The 20,352-nt window shown below is 37.5% G+C and overlaps 1 protein-coding gene across 1 annotated transcript in view; it reads right to left on the reverse strand.

The window, feature by feature from the left end:
• Positions 1-246: 246 nt before the first annotated feature.
• FKBP1B (FKBP prolyl isomerase 1B) overlaps positions 247-20,352 on the reverse strand; it is an 84,484-nt gene continuing 64,378 nt past the window's right edge. Inside the window, exons 3-4 of the mRNA XM_073674083.1 lie at positions 6,053-6,165; positions 247-1,732 (exon numbers count right to left, since the gene is read on the reverse strand). Coding sequence (XP_073530184.1) covers positions 1,604-1,732; positions 6,053-6,165 — 242 coding nt within the window. The 3' untranslated portion in view covers positions 247-1,603. The remainder of the gene's footprint in view (positions 1,733-6,052; positions 6,166-20,352) is intronic.

A 20,352-nucleotide genomic window follows, 5' to 3' on the forward strand; every position in this document is an offset into this window, starting at 1 on the left:
TCTTTTCTCTCTTTCCTTGTCTTCTTAGAAATCCATAAAGTTTTTAAACTTCAAGACAAAAAAACACAGACACCACTTAAGAAAATAAAATGACAATAACAGCAATGGCCGCCCCACCGTCTTCAGGAGCGGATTCGTAATTTTTTTGTGTATTTTTTTTTAAATTTCCTTTCATTTTTTTTTTTTACTTTTATTTTTTTTTTTACTTCTGGGCTGAGGCCAAGATCTGGGAAGATACTGTGATGAATGTATATATATATATATATATATATATATATATATATATAGTCTGTATATAAAAAAAAATATTTAATCATAACAGGTAGTTTTCCCTAAGTCCCTTCAAAGAGGCAGTCCCTTTTGGCAAATTTTTGTTTGGAGCTATGGTACATTTTTTTTTAGTCTTCAATGCCGTATTAAAATTTCTTAATAAAAAGTTTAAAAAATTACATGCGAAAAAAAAAACATTTGCAATTTAACTGGACAGGGAGATTTTTAAGCAAATTGGCCATACTGTAAAAAAAATAAAAAAAATCTATAAATTAAATACTATGCTAAGTAAAGTTTATGCGAATCGATTTGCATGACCGGGTCCATTGGCCATGACATTAATCTCTGACCGCAGGACTTTAGCCTTGAGACTCTTACTTGACGGCAATCGTGGTTCTTCTCTTGGTTAGATGAGCTGGTGCGGTCACATATGCGTCGTTCCGCCAAGATGACGTCACGGTGGGTCAAAAAAAGAGCTGCAAATGCAGTCATTCTTGAGGCGGTTCTCACGGCTCCCGTCTGGCAGTCAGATTACTGTCATAGCCGATGGACTGGGTCGTGTGACACGTTTCGCACCAATTCTAATATTTAGTAATACAATTAAAGTACGATAAATTCTATAAAAACAAAATAATATATTTTTGAAGACTTTTTTTTTTCTACCCAACTACACTTCTTGATGCCATTTGATCTTCAATTTTTTTTCGGGACTGCCTTTTTCAGCTGCCAAAGAATAGGATGAGTTTAACGATCAGCTGCAGATGGCTGTCAGTTCTGGCTTCAAACCGGCCACACGAGATACATTCATATTTTATGCAATTTGGGATGAAAGTTCATTCCGGCCTTATAAAGGGCCAATGAATGTCGCCACCAAAAGATCACAACACTATGGATGCTTTCTCAACAGTAAACAGTTGTGGGCCGTAACTTTGAGGAATGTATGTGATTTGGAAGGTCTTCGTATATCTCGAGTATGAGCTGATTATCTGAGCATCATTGATCTAGATGAAAGATGTAATGGGAGATCAATGAGTCCTTCATATCTCAATGACCTTGGTAAGAGCCTGCTAAGATTGACCTACTTTAGAAGACCATAGATTTCGTAGTCCTGTCATAATAATGCCAGAAAAGACTGCAAAGAAAGCCAATGCAGTCTGCTTTGGCCATGGTTTAATGTGAAGACTTGTGTGGCCCCTTTCTACTGAAGTTGCCCTATTTAAGCTTGTTGACTTCTCCAGCAGTGAGGATGGTGGTGGTGGTGGAGGTGGTCAGTTAAAGGAAGAGGTGGATAATGGTTTTGGAGATCTTTTTTTCAGCCTGCCCTCGTATACGTTCACTCAATTTTCAAAAGCTCCACATCAAAAAGCAAGGTAGCGTTGGGCGGGATGACTCCGGGGTGTCCAGTGGCTCCGTACGCAACATCCGGTGTGCAGGTCAATTTTGCTCGTTGACCCAAACTCATCTGAAAAATGGGAAAGACAAGGAAAAATTCAGTCTGTACAGGAGAAATAATTGAAGCAGATTCAACAGTGGTGCCTGAAAGTTTGTGAACCCTTCAGAATTTTTCAGATTTCAGCATAAATTTGCCTTAAAACTACATCATATTATATTATATTATATATACTCGTACACAAGTCCTAAAAGTCAATAAAGAGAACCAAATCAAAAAAATGAATAGAAAATATTAGACTTTGTAATTTTATATATTTTTATATTATCCTCATTTTTTAAATGGGAATAATGGTCCAATGTCTCATGTCTATGAGTGGAAAAAAGTATGTGAACCTTTCATTTCAGTAGCTATGTGACCTCCTAGTGCAATTACTGCATCCAAACATTTCTGATAATTGTTCATTAGTCCTTCACATCGGCTTGGACCAATTTTAGCCCATTCCACCTTACTAAATAACTTTAACTTGATTATGTTGATGGTTTTCTCCAGGACTGCTCGCTTCAGGTTCTTCCACAACATTTCTTTAGGATTATGGTCAGGACTGTGACTTGGCCATTACAAAACGTTACCTTTATTCTTCTTTATCCATTCGTTTTATAGAACGACTTCTGGGCTTTGAGTAATTTTTTACTATATGATCCATGTTCTCCTGAGATTTAACTCATGGACAGATGTCCTGACATTTCACTTTAGAATTTGCTGATAAAATTCAGAATTCATTGTTCCATCAATGATGACAGCAGTCCTGGCCCGGATGCAGCAAAACATTCCCAAACCATGATACTACCATAACCGAGTTTCACAGATGGTATGAGGTTTGTATACTGTCATGCAGTGTTTTTCTTCCTCCAAACATTACTCTTCTCATTTAAACTAAAAACTCTATTTTGGTCTCATTTGTCCAGAAAATATTGTTCTAATATATTTCTGGCCTCTCCAGGTGATTTTTAGCAAACTGTAGACAGACAGAAATTATCTTTTTGGCTTTCTCCTTGTAATCCTGCCATGTACACCATTGTCGTTTAGTGTCCTCCTGAAAGTGGACTCATGAACAGTAACATTGGCTTATGTGTGAGAGGCCTTTAGTTGCTTAGAGGATACCTTGGGTTCCTTTGTGACCTCACAGACTATAATAATCCTTTGAGGGTAATAATGGTCTTGAATTTCTTCCATTTATGCACTCTGACTGACTGTGGATTGGTGGAGTCAAAACCTTTTAGAGATGGTTTTGTAACCTTTTCCAGTCTGATGAGCATCAACAACTATACTTCTAAGTTCCTCAGAAATCTCCTTCATTTGTTCCATTATATACTTTCACAAATGTGTTGTGAAGATCAGATTTTGATAGATTCCTGTACTTTAAGTAAGGGGGCATTCAGACGTCCATTCAAATTGGTCAAAGATAGGACCGCCATGCATAGACTGACTATGGGCCTCCTGACTCAAGTGTGACAGCTTCATAGAAATATATGAAGCTCTCACACTTGAGTCGGGAGACCAGCGGCCTATCCTTGCCATGCGGTTTGATCCTCAACCAATTTGTAAGAACGTCTAAATGCGCCCTAGAACAGGTCGCTCACTCACACCTGATTGTCATCCCATTTATTGACAAACCCAAAACTCTAATTTCACCTTCAAATTATCTGCTAATCCTAAAGGTTCACATACTTTTGCCACTCACAGACTTGTGATATTGGATGATTTTCCGCCTTTAAAAATTGACGAAGTCTAATATTTTTTTACTCAATTTTTTGATTTGGTTCTCTTCATCTACCTTTAGGACTTGTGGGAAAATGAAATGTAGTTTTAGGTCAAATTTATGAAGGCATATCGGGATCCAAGAGGTAACGTTTCTGCTTGCGGAGAGTGACATGTCAAGCTTGACATGATGAGAAGAGGAGACTTCTAAGCAGCAATGCTCCTCTGGGAAATATGCAAATTGTCTCTTCAAAGAGGAAGAGGACTAGAAATCTAGCACTATCTATAGGAAGTAGCAAGCCTAAAAGTCAATATCCACTCTCTACTGTGCCTTGTCACATGATTTAGGATTAAAGCCAAAACAAAAATCTTTGCAAATTGAGATTTTGGTTTTGGCTTTAATCCTAAATCATATGACAAGGCACAGTAGAGAGTGGATATTGACTTTTAGGCTTGCTACTTCCTATAGATAGCACTAGAGTTCTAGTCCTCTTCCTCTCTGAAGAGACAATTTGGAGAAATATAGAAAATTCTTGACAAGTTCACAAACTTTCAAGCACCACTGTAATTGTTGCCCATTGCAACTCACCACATTTCAAGAGCAGGAAATGAAAACTGCTCTGCTTTTGTGGTCCATTTTTACAGTACTCACCGTGTGATGTAACTTATTTTTATAGATTGTTCCCATTAAGCTAAGTTCACACAAGTATATTAAAAAACTGTCCGACTTTCGTCCAGGAAAAAACAGATGATTTTTCATCTGCATTGTCATCCGTATGACATTCGATATGAAAATTTACAAGAACAAATTCAGTTTCCTAGGTTAATAATGGCAATGTATCTGCAAATATCATATGCGATATAGATGATGTCTATGGGATCCAATATTTTTTAAACACCCATAGAGTTGAAGAAGTAAGACTAGTGCACAATGTGATTTTTTTTAAGTGGATATTCAGTCTGTACAAAAACAAAAATAGTCATCTGAACAGCTCAATGGAATAAAATTGTTTCTAGTGCTGTGACTTTTTTTTCACGGACTGAAAATACATTTATGTGAACATAGCCTTACGATAATAATAAATGCATGTGTTTTTTTTTTGTTTTTTTTTTAGGTTTTTCTGCTTTTGAACAATAAAAACACTATAGGGGTAAATTCACAATGACTGGAGTAAGATGCACTAAATTGATTAAGAAGTGCACATCTCTTAAATATTTTGGCGTATTTTGCAGGTGCTCAGAAAATGTATTCCAGACACCGGAGTATTTTCCTGATCTAATTTAAGCCATTTTCTGGTGTAAATGTGAGTAAAGTAATTGTTTTTTTTAATTGACAGAGCTGGCATGAAATCATTTAAAAAAAAAAAGTGTAATTGTTTTACACCAGTTTTTTTTTCTTACTGTTTTTTTATTTGTGCACAAATTGTCCTCCCTTTATTTTTTAGAATGATAAGTCCCCCTAAAAAGTAATCTTTGCCTTTAAATCTTGAATTTTATTTGTACTTTTATTTTTGATTTATTTAGAGGACTGATTCCTCGATTCCTCTGATCACTCACTTATTATATTATATCTGATCACTCATATATTGCAATGCAATAATTCTGTATTGCAGTGTATTATGTCTATTACTGTAATTCTAACAGGCTGCCTTTTAGGCCCTGCCTTTGTCCAACCGCTTAGCTGTTGCAATCAGCATTGAAACCAGCATCTAAGGGGTTAAACTGCAAGCAGGCGTATGAGTTCTCCTGGATCCCTTCTGCTAGGGCAAGGCGTTGGCTGTACAATACAGCAAGCACTCATAAATGTTAGTGCTGGCACAGATCTTACCTGCACCATGTAATAGTACATGGCTTTCGGGGTTTGAATAGTTCTCATGACATACAAAAATATGCTTAGAATAAAAAGAACGCTCGTCACACCATGGGAACAATTAGCCAATTTAGGCAATTCTTTCCCACCAGCTATACTTGATCTGAAGAAATGTGTTTGCCTTTCTATAAAAAGCAGCTTAGCCGCCAGTCACTCATGAATCATAGGCTTCTTATATTATCGGGAGACGTCCAGGCTATAATGAGGCCAAGATGAAAATACACATAGGCAGGACGTAACATATTTTATGCGATGATGTAAAAATAGCAGCATCATTTATATTGGTGTCACATTGGGGGCAGGAGGCGCGCAGCCATCGCTATATATACAGGACAAATTACCGTCTTCTCAAAGCTCAGCAAACTCCAAGAATAATTGTGACACATGAAAGCCCAAGGCGAGCGACGCAGCCATGTCCGTCTCTAGATAACAGGACATCAATGAATGGAGTTCAGCATTCCCTATGCTTGGGGACTTGAGGCCTGTGGGGCAGAATGGCTCCCTCAATAATTAGTAATTCAACCCCTTATTGTGCATCGGGCTACTGGCCAATATAGTCACTGACCGAAGTGTGGGACATAGGAAAAATCATCGTTTTGTGGTCTCAAAAATTTTGTAAAAAACTTTAGCAAAAAAATTAAAAAGTGTCACCTCCCCCTCTCCCTCCCAGATCAGCACCATTTTTGTCCATGTTTATTACTAGATTTTACACCATCTGCCAAGTTACAGGTGGAATTGAGGATCTGCAGGATGTAGCGTACCTGTGCAATACCGTCATCCCATCCTTTAATCACTTCCTGCCGTCCTAACCGAAATTTGAAAGGCTTGTTTCTGTCTCTGGATGAGTCAAACTTCTTCCCATTTTGCAGCATACCTGACAACGTCAATGCAAAAAGGAAAAAAAACAATTTAAGAATTTTTGTGTCAATATATACACTCTTCAACATTAAAATTTTAACACCAAAAGGAAAAGTTGTGAAATTATGAAAATCACAGGATGGATAGACATGTTAATGGTTCAAAAATGGAAATTTTTTTTTCAAAACATCTTGATTTATTCATTATGGAGTATGAGCCACGTGCAGAAATCCTGGCACTTATAGCCTCGGCTGTTATCAGTGAGGTTATTAATGGTCGTCTGAGGAATGTTTTGCCACTGAATACACCTGGGCAAATCATCAAGATCTGCTGCTGGCAGCTCCTTTTTCTACTGCTGACCAATGATGTCCTGGATCTGCCAGATGGAAGGCAAGTACAAAGACGCTGCCGACCATAGTAGAGCATTTAGACCACACAAGCTGCTCACATTAGCACGAGCAGCATGTGGCCCGGTGTTGTCCCATATTCTATGTACAACTCGTATATAACTACTATAATACTTCCCTTTTGTACAAGGATATAACCAGGGCTGTGGGGGTGGTAAGCCAAACCTCCGACTCAGACTCCTCAATTTCCATAACACCGACTCCACGACTCCGACTCCCTCATACACGGCTCATGTTTAAGTGATAAATTTACAGTAGCACAGATTCATCTCAGCTAAAAGTCTAGACCCTTAGATCAGGAATAGGACAGACATTTATAGGACATTTCATAACTTTCCCAAATTCTTATGAATATATATTCCCCACAAACTGCATTGAACTACTGTACCCAATTTATTATATACTTTAGGAGTCAGAGTTGATCCATTTTATACCGACTCCGACTCCACCAAAATGGGCTCCGACTCTGACTCCATAGCCCTGGATATAACTACTATAATACTGCCCTCTATGTACAAGAATATAACTACTATAATACTGCCCCCTATGTACAAGAATATAACTACTATAATACTGCCCCCTATGTACAAGAATATAACTACTATAATACTGCTCCTATGTACAAGAATATAACTACTATAATACTGCCCCTATGTACAAGAATATAACTACTATAATACTGCCGCCTATGTACAGGAATATAACTACTATAATACTGCCCCCTATGTACAAGAATATGACTACTATAATACTGCTCCTATGTACAAGATTATAACTACTATAATACTGCCCACTATGTACAAGAATATGACTACTATAATACTGCTCCTATGTACAAGAATATAACTACTATAATACTGCCCCCTATGTACAAGAATATAACTACTATAATACTGCTCCTATGTACAAGGATATAACTACTATAATACTGCACCCTATGTGCAGGAATATAACTACTATAATACTGCCCCTATATACAAGAATATAACTACTATAATACTGCCCCCTATGTACAAGAATATAACTATATTACTGCTCCTATGTACAAGAATATAACTACTATAATACTGTCCCCTATGTACAAGAATATAACTACTATAATACTGGCTCCTATGTACAAGAATATAACTACTATAATACTGCTCCTTTGTACAATAATATAACTACTATAATACTGCCCCTATGTACAAGAATATAACTACTATAATACGGCTCCTATGTACAAGAATATAACTACTATAATACTGCCCCCTATGTACAAGAATATAACTACTATAATACTGCTCCTATGTACAAGAATATAACTACTATAATACTGCACCCTATGTACAAGAATATAACTACTATAATACTACCCCCTATGTACAAGAATATAACTACTATAATACTGCCCCCTATGTACAAGAATATAACTATATTGCTGCTCCTATGTACAAGAATATAACTATATTGCTGCTCCTATGTACAAGAATATAGCTACTATAATACTGCTCTTATGTACAAGAATATAGCTACTATAATACTGCTACTATGTACAAGAATATAACTATTATAATACTGCCCCCTATGTACAAGAATATAACTACTATAATACTGCTCCTATGTACAGGAATATAACTACTATAATACTGTCCCCTATGTACAGGAATATAACTACTATAATACTGCTCCTATGTACAAGAATATAACTACTATAATACTACTGCTATATACAAGAATATAACTACTATAATACTGCTCCTATGTACAAGAATATAACTACTATAATACTGCCCCTATGTACAAGAATATAACTATTATAATACTGCCCCTATGTACAAGAATATAACTACTATAATACTGCCCCTATGTACAAGAATATAACTATTATAATACTGCCCCCTATGTACAAGAATATAACTACTATAATACTGCTCCTATGTTCAAGACTATAACTACTATAATACTGTCCACTATGTACAGGAATATAACTACTATAATACTACTGCTCCTATGTACAAGAATATAACTACTATAATACTACTGCTATATACAAGAATATAACTACTATAATACTGCTCTTATGTACAAGAATATAACTACTATAATACTGCCCCCTATGTACAAGGATATAACTACTATAATACTGCCCCTATGTACAAGAATATAGCTACTATAATACTGCCTCCTATGTACAAGAATATAACTACTATAATACTGCCCCTATGTACAAGAATATAACTATTATAATACTGCCCCCTATGTACAAGAATATAACTACTATAATACTGCTCCTATGTTCAAGACTATAACTACTATAATACTGTCCACTATGTACAGGAATATAACTACTATAATACTACTGCTCCTATGTACAAGAATATAACTACTATAATACTACTGCTATATACAAGAATATAACTACTATAATACTGCTCTTATGTACAAGAATATAACTACTATAATACTGCCCCCTATGTACAAGGATATAACTACTATAATACTGCCCCTATGTACAAGAATATAGCTACTATAATACTGCCTCCTATGTACAAGAATATAACTACTATAATACTGCCCCTATGTACAAGAATATAACTACTATAATACTGCTCCTATGTATAAGAATATAACTACTATAATACTGTCCCCTATGTACAGGAATATAACTACTATAATACTGCTCCTATGTACAAGAATATAACTACTATATTACTGTCCCCTATGTACAAGAATATAACTACTATAATACTGCCCCTATGTACAAGAATATAGCTACTATAATACTGCCGCCTATGTACAGGAATATAACTACTATAATACTGCCCCCTATGTACAAGAATATGACTACTATAATACTGCTCCTATGTACAAGATTATAACTACTATAATACTGCCCACTATGTACAAGAATATGACTACTATAATACTGCTCCTATGTACAAGAATATAACTACTATAATACTGCCCCCTATGTACAAGAATATAACTACTATAATACTGCTCCTATGTACAAGGATATAACTACTATAATACTGCACCCTATGTGCAGGAATATAACTACTATAATACTGCCCCTATGTACAAGAATATAACTACTATAATACTGCCCCTATATACAAGAATATAACTACTATAATACTGCCCCCTATGTACAAGAATATAACTATATTACTGCTCCTATGTACAAGAATATAACTACTATAATACTGTCCCCTATGTACAAGAATATAACTACTATAATACTGGCTCCTATGTACAAGAATATAACTACTATAATACTGCTCCTTTGTACAATAATATAACTACTATAATACTGCCCCTATGTACAAGAATATAACTACTATAATACGGCTCCTATGTACAAGAATATAACTACTATAATACTGCCCCCTATGTACAAGAATATAACTACTATAATACTGCTCCTATGTACAAGAATATAACTACTATAATACTGCACCCTATGTACAAGAATATAACTACTATAATACTACCCCCTATGTACAAGAATATAACTACTATAATACTGCCCCCTATGTACAAGAATATAACTATATTGCTGCTCCTATGTACAAGAATATAACTATATTGCTGCTCCTATGTACAAGAATATAGCTACTATAATACTGCTCTTATGTACAAGAATATAGCTACTATAATACTGCTACTATGTACAAGAATATAACTATTATAATACTGCCCCCTATGTACAAGAATATAACTACTATAATACTGCTCCTATGTACAGGAATATAACTACTATAATACTGTCCCCTATGTACAGGAATATAACTACTATAATACTGCTCCTATGTACAAGAATATAACTACTATAATACTACTGCTATATACAAGAATATAACTATTATAATACTGCCCCTATGTACAAGAATATAACTACTATAATACTGCCCCTATGTACAAGAATATAACTATTATAATACTGCCCCCTATGTACAAGAATATAACTACTATAATACTGCTCCTATGTACAAGACTATAACTACTATAATACTGTCCCCTATGTACAGGAATATAACTACTATAATACTACTGCTCCTATGTACAAGAATATAACTACTATAATACTACTGCTATATACAAGAATATAACTACTATAATATTGCTCTTATGTACAAGAATATAACTACTATAATACTGCCCCCTATGTACAAGGATATAACTACTATAATACTGCCCCTATGTACAAGAATATAACTACTATAATAATGCCCCTATGTACAAGAATATAACTACTATAATACTGCTCCTATGTATAAGAATATAACTACTATAATACTGTCCCCTATGTACAGGAATATAACTACTATAATACTGCTCCTATGTACAAGAATATAACTACTATAATACTGTCCCCTATGTACAAGAATATAACTACTATAATACTACTGCTATATACAAGAATATAGCTACTATAATACTGCTCTTATGTACAAGAATATAACTACTATAATACTGCCCCCTATGTACAAGGATATAACTACTATAATAGTGCCCCTATGTACAAGAATATAACTACTATAATACTGCTCCTATGTACAAGAATATAACTACTATAATACGCTCCTATGTACAAGAATATAACTACTATAATACTGCTCCTATGTACAAGAATATAACTACTATAATACTGTCCCCTATGTACAGGAATATAACTACTATAATACTGCTCCTATGTACAAGAATATAACTACTATAATACTGATCCTATGTACAAGAATATAACTACTATAATACTGCTATATACAAGAATATAACTACTATAATACTGCTCTTATGTACAAGAATATAACTACTATAATACTGCCCCCTATGTACAAGGATATAACTACTATAATACTGCCCCTATGTACAAGAATATAACTACTATAATACTGCCCTATGTACAAGAATATAACTACTATAATACTGCTCCTATGTATAAGAATATAACTACTATAATACTGCCCCCTATGTACAAGAATATCACTATTATAATACTGCCCCCTATGTACAAGAATATAACTACTATAATACTGCCCCCTATGTACAAGGATATAACTACTATAATAGTGCCCCTATGTACAAGAATATAACTACTATAATACTGCTCCTATGTACAAGAATATAACTACTATAATACGCTCCTATGTACAAGAATATAACTACTATAATACTGCTCCTATGTACAAGAATATAACTACTATAATACTGTCCCCTATGTACAGGAATATAACTACTATAATACTGCCCCTATGTACAAGAATATAACTACTATAATACTGATCCTATGTACAAGAATATAACTACTATAATACTGCTATATACAAGAATATAACTACTATAATACTGCTCTTATGTACAAGAATATAACTACTATAATACTGCCCCTTATGTACAAGGATATAACTACTATAATACTGCCCCTATGTACAAGAATATAACTACTATAATACTGCCCCTATGTACAAGAATATAACTACTATAATACTGCTCCTATGTACAGTGCCTACAAGTAGTATTCAACCCCCTGCAGATTTAGCTGGTTGACATATGCGGAATTAACTTGGCATTGTGACATTTGTACTGTAGATCAGCCTGGAAGTGGGAAATGCACTGCAGCAAATTTTTTTTTTTTTTTTTTTTTTTAAAACGTTAAAAGTTAATTCAGAGTGTCATTTATTATTCAACCCCTCAAACCACAAGAATTCTGTTTGGTCCCCCTAAAGTATTAAGAAGTAGTTCAGGCACCAAGAATAATGAGCTTCACATGTGTGGATTAAAGATCTCTTTTGCCAGCCTTTTCTGACTATTTAAGACCCTCCCCAAACTTGTGAACAGCACTCAGACATGGTCAACATGGGAAAGACAAAGGAGCATTCCAAGGCCATCAGAGACAAGATCGTGGAGGGTCACAAGGCTGGCAAGGGGTACAAAACCCTTTCCAAGGAGTTGGGCCTACCTGTCTCCACTGTTGGGAGCATCATCCGTAAGTGGAAGGCTTATGGAACTACTGTTAGCCTTCCACGGCCTGGACAGCCTTTGAAAGTGTCCTCCCGTGCCGAGGCCAGGCTTGTCCGAAGAGTCAAGGCTAACCCAAGGACAACAAGGAAGGAGCTCCGGGAAGATCTCATGGCAGTGGGGACATTGGTTTCAGTCAATACCATAAGTAACGTACTCCACCGCAATAGTCTCCGTTCCAGACGAGCCTGTATGGTACCTTTACTTTCAAAGCGTCATGTCAAGGCTCGTCTACAGTTTGTTCATGATCACTTGGAGGACTCTGAGACAGACTGGTTCAAGGTTCTATGGTCTGATGAGACCAAGATCGAGATCTTTGGTGCCAACCACACACGTGACGTTTGGAGACTGGATGGCACTGCATACGACCCCAAGAATACCATCCCTACAGTCAAGCATGGTGGTGGCAGCATCATGCTGTGGGGCTGTTTCTCAGCCAAGGGGCCTGGCCATCTGGTCCGCATCCATGGGAAGATGGATAGCACGGCCTACCTGGAGATTTTGGCCAAGAACCTCCGCTCCTCCATCAGGGATCTTAAGATGGGTCGTAATTTCATCTTCCAACAAGACAACGACCCAAAGCACACAGCCAAGAAAACCAAGGCCTGGTTCAAGAGGGAAAAAGTCAAGGTGTTGGAGTGGCCTAGTCAGTCTCCTGACCTTAACTTAATTGAAAACTTGTGGAAGGAGCTCAAGAATAAAGTCCACATGAGACACCCAAAGAACCTAGATAACTTGGAGAAGATCTGCATGGAGGAGTGGGCCAAGATAACTCCACAGACCTGTGCCGGCCTGATCAGGTCTTATAAAAGACGATTATTAGCTGTAATTGCAAACAAGGGTTATTCCACAAAATATTAAACATAGGGGTTGAATAATAATTGACCCACACTTTTATGTTTAAAATTTAATAAAATTCAACTGAGCAACATAACTTTTTGGTTTGTAAGATTTATGCTTCTGTTCATAAAACCTACTCTCGAATGCAGTTTGAAGGCTCTAACTTATTTGCATCTTATCAAACCAGCTAAATCTGCAGGGGGTTGAATACTACTTGTAGGCACTGTATAAGAATATAACTACTATAATACTGCCCCCTATGTACAAGATTATACCGTAACTTTTATAATACTGTCACAATGTACTAGAATATAACTACTATAATACTGCTCCTATGTACAAGAATATAACTACTATAATACTGCCCTATGTATAAGAATATAACTACTATAATACTGCTCCTATGTACAAGAATATATCTACTATAATACTGCCCCCTATGTACAAGAATATAACTACTATAATACTGCCCCTATGTACAAGAATATACCGTAACTTCTATAATACTGTCACTATGTACTAGAATATAACTACTATGGCTCCAAGGCTTTCATTAGTTAAATCTCAGACATACATTGTAAGATAAGTTAATGACAGTAGAACACGCTTTGTATAAATTGCAATGTTATTTTTCCCCAGTAGGGGGCATTATTTGATAGCTTGCGGTTGTCAGCCATCACTGCAGTTTATCAAGATGCACAGTATACATTACCCTGCACTGTTTTTACAGGAGAGGGATGAATCACGTTTCACTCACTACAAGGCTTACATTGGAAGACATTACAATATCTATCACTGTACGTGTCACATTTTCCGTCGCCTCTGGCTCCTATCATCAGGAGGACACCACTCCTGGTTTTACTACAGTTTTATAAGTCTGGCAGTCAGACCAAAGATGTAAACCAGACAACATCTTCCTGAATAACAGACTAGGAACTTTCCGTCCGGGAAGTTCACCGACACAACGCAGTTACAGTAAGAGGCGCACGGTGAACTCAGCATTATCAGCGCAGACCCCATAGTAGCGCTCAGGCACCCTGCTTGCTAAGTATGTCTTCTTGTACACTAATTCTGATCCTATTATTATTCCTACTGAACATAAAAGCTAACAAAGAGCCATTGCAGCGTTGTAGCAGTATGCATCCTTAAACTGCCCATAGACATCACTTACACCACACAGTGGCGGTTGGAAGTTTGTGAACCCTTCTGAATTTTCCATATTTCTACAAATGATAAAAGTAATCTTGGAGTGATACCTTTATTGGCTAACCAGAAAAAATATATATATGCAAGCTTTCAGAGCACAGAGGCTCCTTCTTCAGGTTGGTTTACAAATGAAAAAAATCTTTCATTTTTAAACCTGCTGTCACGCACAGTGTGGGAAAGACTAAGTGCAACATGAAGGGATGAGGGGAAGGGAGCCCAGACACTAGGGAAAGGGGGAGTGGAGACCCTTAGGCAGATCAAATAACACCCTGCCTCCTCTACCATCCCTATATTGGTTCCACACCAATCGCCAAGCAGGAAACATAAGCCCTGTATATCCCTAGAGCTAGGCCCTGCATAGGAAGGGGGGGGGGTGAGCACTGGTCAGTCCCCACTATAAACTAAAGACAACAAGGGAGACAAACAAAGGGGGAGAAACTTAGCATGAGCAGACTCCAGAGAGATTACACCAAACGTCCTCCAATGGCAACAGAGAGGATAAAGCCGACTGCTAAAGCTCCAAGCCTTCACAAAGGAAAAAGTGAATATCACCGGCGACTGAGCGGTTATAAACACCCAGACCAGGGTATGTCAGTCAGAGCAGGAGGGAGGTTGCAGTTGGGTCCAAAAGTCAGAAGGATTAAGAAGGCGTCTGCAATGCCAAACGCAGAGACCTTCCGCAGCCAGATGCAGAGCGACTGTCTGTTGTATCTGACACACCCGTGACACCCACCTGACGAAGGAGCCTCAGTGCTCTGAAAGCTTGCATACTGTATGTAATTTTCTGGTTAGCCAATAAAGGTATCACTCCGAGAATACTTTTGTCATTTTTGGGCATAAAAGTATTTACATAGATTTTTCTGGATAACACGGTACCACAATATAATTTTGTATTGTACACTATATTCCTACATAAATTTTACCTAAAACTACATCAACTGGTCACACAAGTTCTAAAAGTAAATAAAGAAAAGTAAATGTAACAAACTAGTCAAAATTATCAGACTTTGTTAATTTTTTTATTGAGGAAAATGCACCAATATCCCATGTCTGTGAGTGGTAAAAGTATGTGAACCTCTGCTTTCAGTATCTGGTGTGACCACTTGTGCAGCAGTCTAAACATTTCCAATAATTGTTGATTAGTCCTTCACATCGGCTTGGAGGAATTTTAGCTTGTTTCTCCCTACAAAACAGCTTCACCTCTGTTATGTTGGTTGTTTTCTCCTATCATCTCCTCGTTTCAGGTTCTTCCACAATATTTCTATAGGATTAAAGTCAGGACTGCCACTTGGATATTCCAAAACATTATCTTTATTCTTCTTTATCCATTCTTTTATAGAATGACTTTGGGTCATCGTCTTGCTGTCTGATCCACGTTCTCCTGAGAGTCAGCTCATGGACAGGCGTCCTGATATTTTACTTTAGAATTTGCTGATAAAATTCAGAATTCATTGTTTCATCAATGATCACAGCTGGTCCAAATGCAGCAAAACAGCCCAAACCATGATACTATTAGCACTGTGTTTCACAGATGATATAAGGTTTTTACCACTGACGGACACGGACAAAAAAGGGCCCCTGTTCAAGATCAATACATGGGCCCTTTGCAGCCCAAGAGCTCTTAAAAAAAGCAAAATTGCACCTGCTTTGGAAGTAGAAATGGGTCCCCTTACCTATTGGGCAGCTGCACAGGTTGCACCAATGATATGTCCGCCCCTGGGTTTTACTCTGTAATGAAGGGTTTTTTCTTTTTCTAAACATAATGCTTTTCAATTAAACCAAAGAACTCTTATTTTGGTCTTATCTGTCCACTAAACATTACTTCAATATCCTTCTGTTTTGTCCCGTAGATCTTTAGCAAACTGCAGATGTGCAGCAATGTTCTTTCTGGGGAGCAGTGGCTTTCTCCTTGCAATCTTGTCATACACACCATTGTGTGTCCTCCTGATGGAGGACTCATACACATTAACATTAGCTAATGTGAGAGAGTCCTTTAGTTGCTTAAATGTTACCTTTGGTTACTTTGTGACTTTGTGGACTATTATACAAATACAGTAGAAAACTCTCCAAATCCTCCTCATAAGTCCTCAAATCTTTCTCCTTTCTACTCTATATCCACTCAAAAAAAATCAGCACACTCAGAGGGCACATACCATTAACTAGCATTCCCACACCGCCTCCACATGATGTCTACAGCTGACAACTATTACGAGACATCAGCTATCTACACCCTAATACCTGTAGATTGTAAAGGCCCCTACACACCTTAGATTAAAATTGGCCAAGCCCACTGATTTTAGTGGGGCCGTTGGACCATGTAAATATGGACTTGCTAACTCCTCATCTGCTGGGTGGAAAGCTAGAAGCTCCCTATTAATATTAAAAACATAGTGGATATTGATACAAAGCCCCATCCTTTTGTTTCTCTGAGAGATAAGACCTCAGAAGTGACAGGCAGTGAATTTCTCTGCTCTTCCCATTTAAAACACATCTATGGAAGACTTGGGAGAGATTGATGCCTTCCCAATTGCGGTTTTAGGTGTATTGGCACTTTAAGACTATGGTCCCGATTCATCAAACACCAGAATTTTGGTGTAAAATAGTTTGAAATGTTGTAAAATTTTTCCACAACTTGTAGTTGCCTAAAAATTTAGCAACTGGACCATTTCTTAGGGTATGTTCACACATTGCATTTTTGCAGTTTTTTTGATGCTTTTTAATGCAAATTAAAAGCTGCTTTTTTACAGTACCAGGAAAAGCTAGGAGATTTCAGAAATCTCATGCACAAGATTGCTTATTTTCCTGACTGAATTGGAAAACTGCTGCTTTTTTGAAAACTGAAGCATATCAACTCTTCCAGCATTTTTTGCAGCATTTTTTCACAATAGAAAGCAATGAAAAAGTGCAAAAACGCTGCAAAAAAATGCAACCATGCGTTTTTGCTGCATTTTCTTCGCTGCTTTTTTGGGTGAATGAAACTAACTTTTTTAAACTTGTACTGTAGACAAATGGCACATATAATGTGCACCAAAAACGAAGCAAAAAAGCAATGTGTGAACATAGCCTTAGGCTGCGTGCCCACGATGCGTTTTTCATGCGTTTCCGCTGCGGAATTTCCGCAGCGGAAACGCATCAAAAGCACTTGGTAATCCGCCCCCCATGGTCCCCAATGACAAGCCGCACTGTCAATGCCCATGCTGCGTTTTTTTCCGCAGCGTTATGCTGCGCTCAAAAATCCGCAGCATGTTCATTTTGCGGAAGCGCAGCGGAATTGCCGCCGTTGACTTGCATTGAGACGCATATAATCCGCGTCTGTACATTTGTACACGCGGATTATATGCGTTTCAATGTGCGGATGGTACCCAGTTCTGGAGGAGAGAAGACTCTCATCCAGACCCGGGTACCATTGTACCTGTGAAAAAAAGAATAAAATAATAAATAAAGTTTATATTTACCTTCTCGCGGGACGGCCGGCAGCGCTTATCTTCCAGGACCTGAGATGATGTCGCGGTCATGTGACCGCAGGCTGTCTCGCGATATGCCGGCAACCCGGAAGGAGCGCGACAACACACGCGGCAGCACACGTGGCGGGGGATCGGTAAGTATAGCTTTATTTTTTATGGTCACACTATATAAATCCATGCTGTTTGCATGGATTTATACAGTGTGACCTAGTTGTCAAGCACTTTCCAAGTGATGCTAATCGCCTGGAAAGTGCTTGTAGTCCGCATGCGTAAATGCATGCATAAACGCATGTGGATACGCATGTGAATACGCGTGTATTCTGCAGGAAAAACGCATGCACAATCTGCATGCGTTTTTTTCTGGCAAGGGAGATGCAGAAACGCTGCAGAAATTTTCTGCTTCATTTCTGCATCGTGGGCACATAGCCTTATGCTGAAAGATGCACCAAGTTTATTAAGAAGCGCAGTCTTTTTTGTCGCACCTTAGTCCAGTGGATCCTCCGTCAAGACTGATGTACAAATTGCCAGTCGGGGTCTATGTGTCTTGACTTGTCATATTTGGCTAGGATATAATAGCCACTCCCAAGCCCAATGGTCCTTCTCATCGGTCCAGGTTTGCCTAGAAGTATTTTTTTCAGTAGACACAGGTCTTGACGGATGAGCAATTTGGATCGTTCTTCAAGTGGGGTAACTGAGCCATCACATGAAAGCCTTGAGAAATAGGCCAGCCACAAACACAAGACACAATATCCTTCTCTAGTCCCCCCCCCGTCCTTATAGGAAGTGACAAGTTAATATCATATTTGGATTTTCTCCTGATTAATAACCTCTTGAGGATGCAGTTAATTTTTGTTGTTTTTTTGCAATCTCTCCCGCCCTTCATTTCCAAGAGCCATGTCTTTTAATTTTTCGCCACTATGTGACGGCTTGTATTTTATGGGATGAGCTGTAGTTGACATCATTCACTTTACCATATGATGTACTGTGGTTGAAAAGTGAAATGGTGAAATAAAAACTCTTCTGTAATTGTTTTTTTGGGGGGTTTTGTTTTTATGATTATTTTTTAAAATTTATTTTTAAATTAAGAAAAGAAGGGTGATTCAATTTTTTTCTATTTTAATTTGTAATTGTTTTACTGTTTTAAACTATTTTTTTTTTACTTTACACTTTATTTTTTAGTTCCACTAGTGGACATCAACCTGCGATCATACTGAAGATTATGGTCTTTTATGAAGCCTGGCCTTTGGCTGAGCTTCATAGAAGCACAAAGATAGAACCATAGAGTAGGAATATGTTTAATGCAACAACTCCATTTCTGTGTATGTAAATGTTCTATTGCTAGGTTTGTGTATTGTCTATAAAGTTAAAAAAAAAAAAAAACTCCCAGAGGCTCACACACAGAGAAGACCATGTGACTGTGTTCAGTTTCCTGTGTCTGTGCATGAGAGGAGAAGCAGCCTGCTGATGCTGCCCAGAGACACTTAAGATATGTATATTCCTGATTCCACAAAGCCTATCATATCTGTACACAGAACCCCAGGAGTGACACAGAAGAGTAATACAGCAACAGCAGTCCAAAGCAAAAGCAGCACAGAGCAACAGAGAAGATGTCCACAAGCAGGGATCTCAGTGCAAAGTTTCACCAATCACAATTATCAATCTTTAAAATTTAAGGTGAAAATGCTGCTCATAGGAGAAGGTACGTGGAAATATACGCAAAACAAGTGCCTAATCCATTACCAGATGATTGGCTAGAGAAGGATCAGAAAGCACAAAGCACTATCTCCCTCAGTGTAGATGATGATCAGATTGTGCATATATGCAAATGTGCAACTGCAAAAGAGATGTGAGATGAATTACAGAAAGTGCATGAAAGATCAAATCTCAGCAATAAGCTTTATCTCATGAGAAAACTGTATCAGTCTAAGCTAAGTGATGGGCAGAATATGCAGGACTATATAAGAAACACCCTAGAGATTGTGGAGCGTCTCAGGGGCATTGGAGAAGAAATTTCCAGAAAGTTATGGCACACTTGTTACTGCACTAGATGCACGGTCAGATGATGAGCTCACACTAGAATAAGGCAAGCTTGTAGATGAATGCAAGCGAAAAACACACAATGTAAGGAGCAGTAATGAATCTAGAGCAGAAACAGCATTAAAGACACAGGACTTTCCTAAAAATAAGAGCAATCTAAGGGAAACTCATGAATGTTTTGTCTGTAGAAAGCCCAGCCACCTTAAAGCAGACTGCAGAATTTGGAAAGCAAGAATGAGTCAGCTT

The sequence above is a fragment of the Phyllobates terribilis genome, unplaced genomic scaffold (assembly GCF_046119375.1).
Source record: "Phyllobates terribilis strain yellow unplaced genomic scaffold, ASM4611937v1 Scaffold_3__8_contigs__length_932513732, whole genome shotgun sequence".
Classification (NCBI taxonomy): domain Eukaryota; kingdom Metazoa; phylum Chordata; class Amphibia; order Anura; family Dendrobatidae; genus Phyllobates; species Phyllobates terribilis.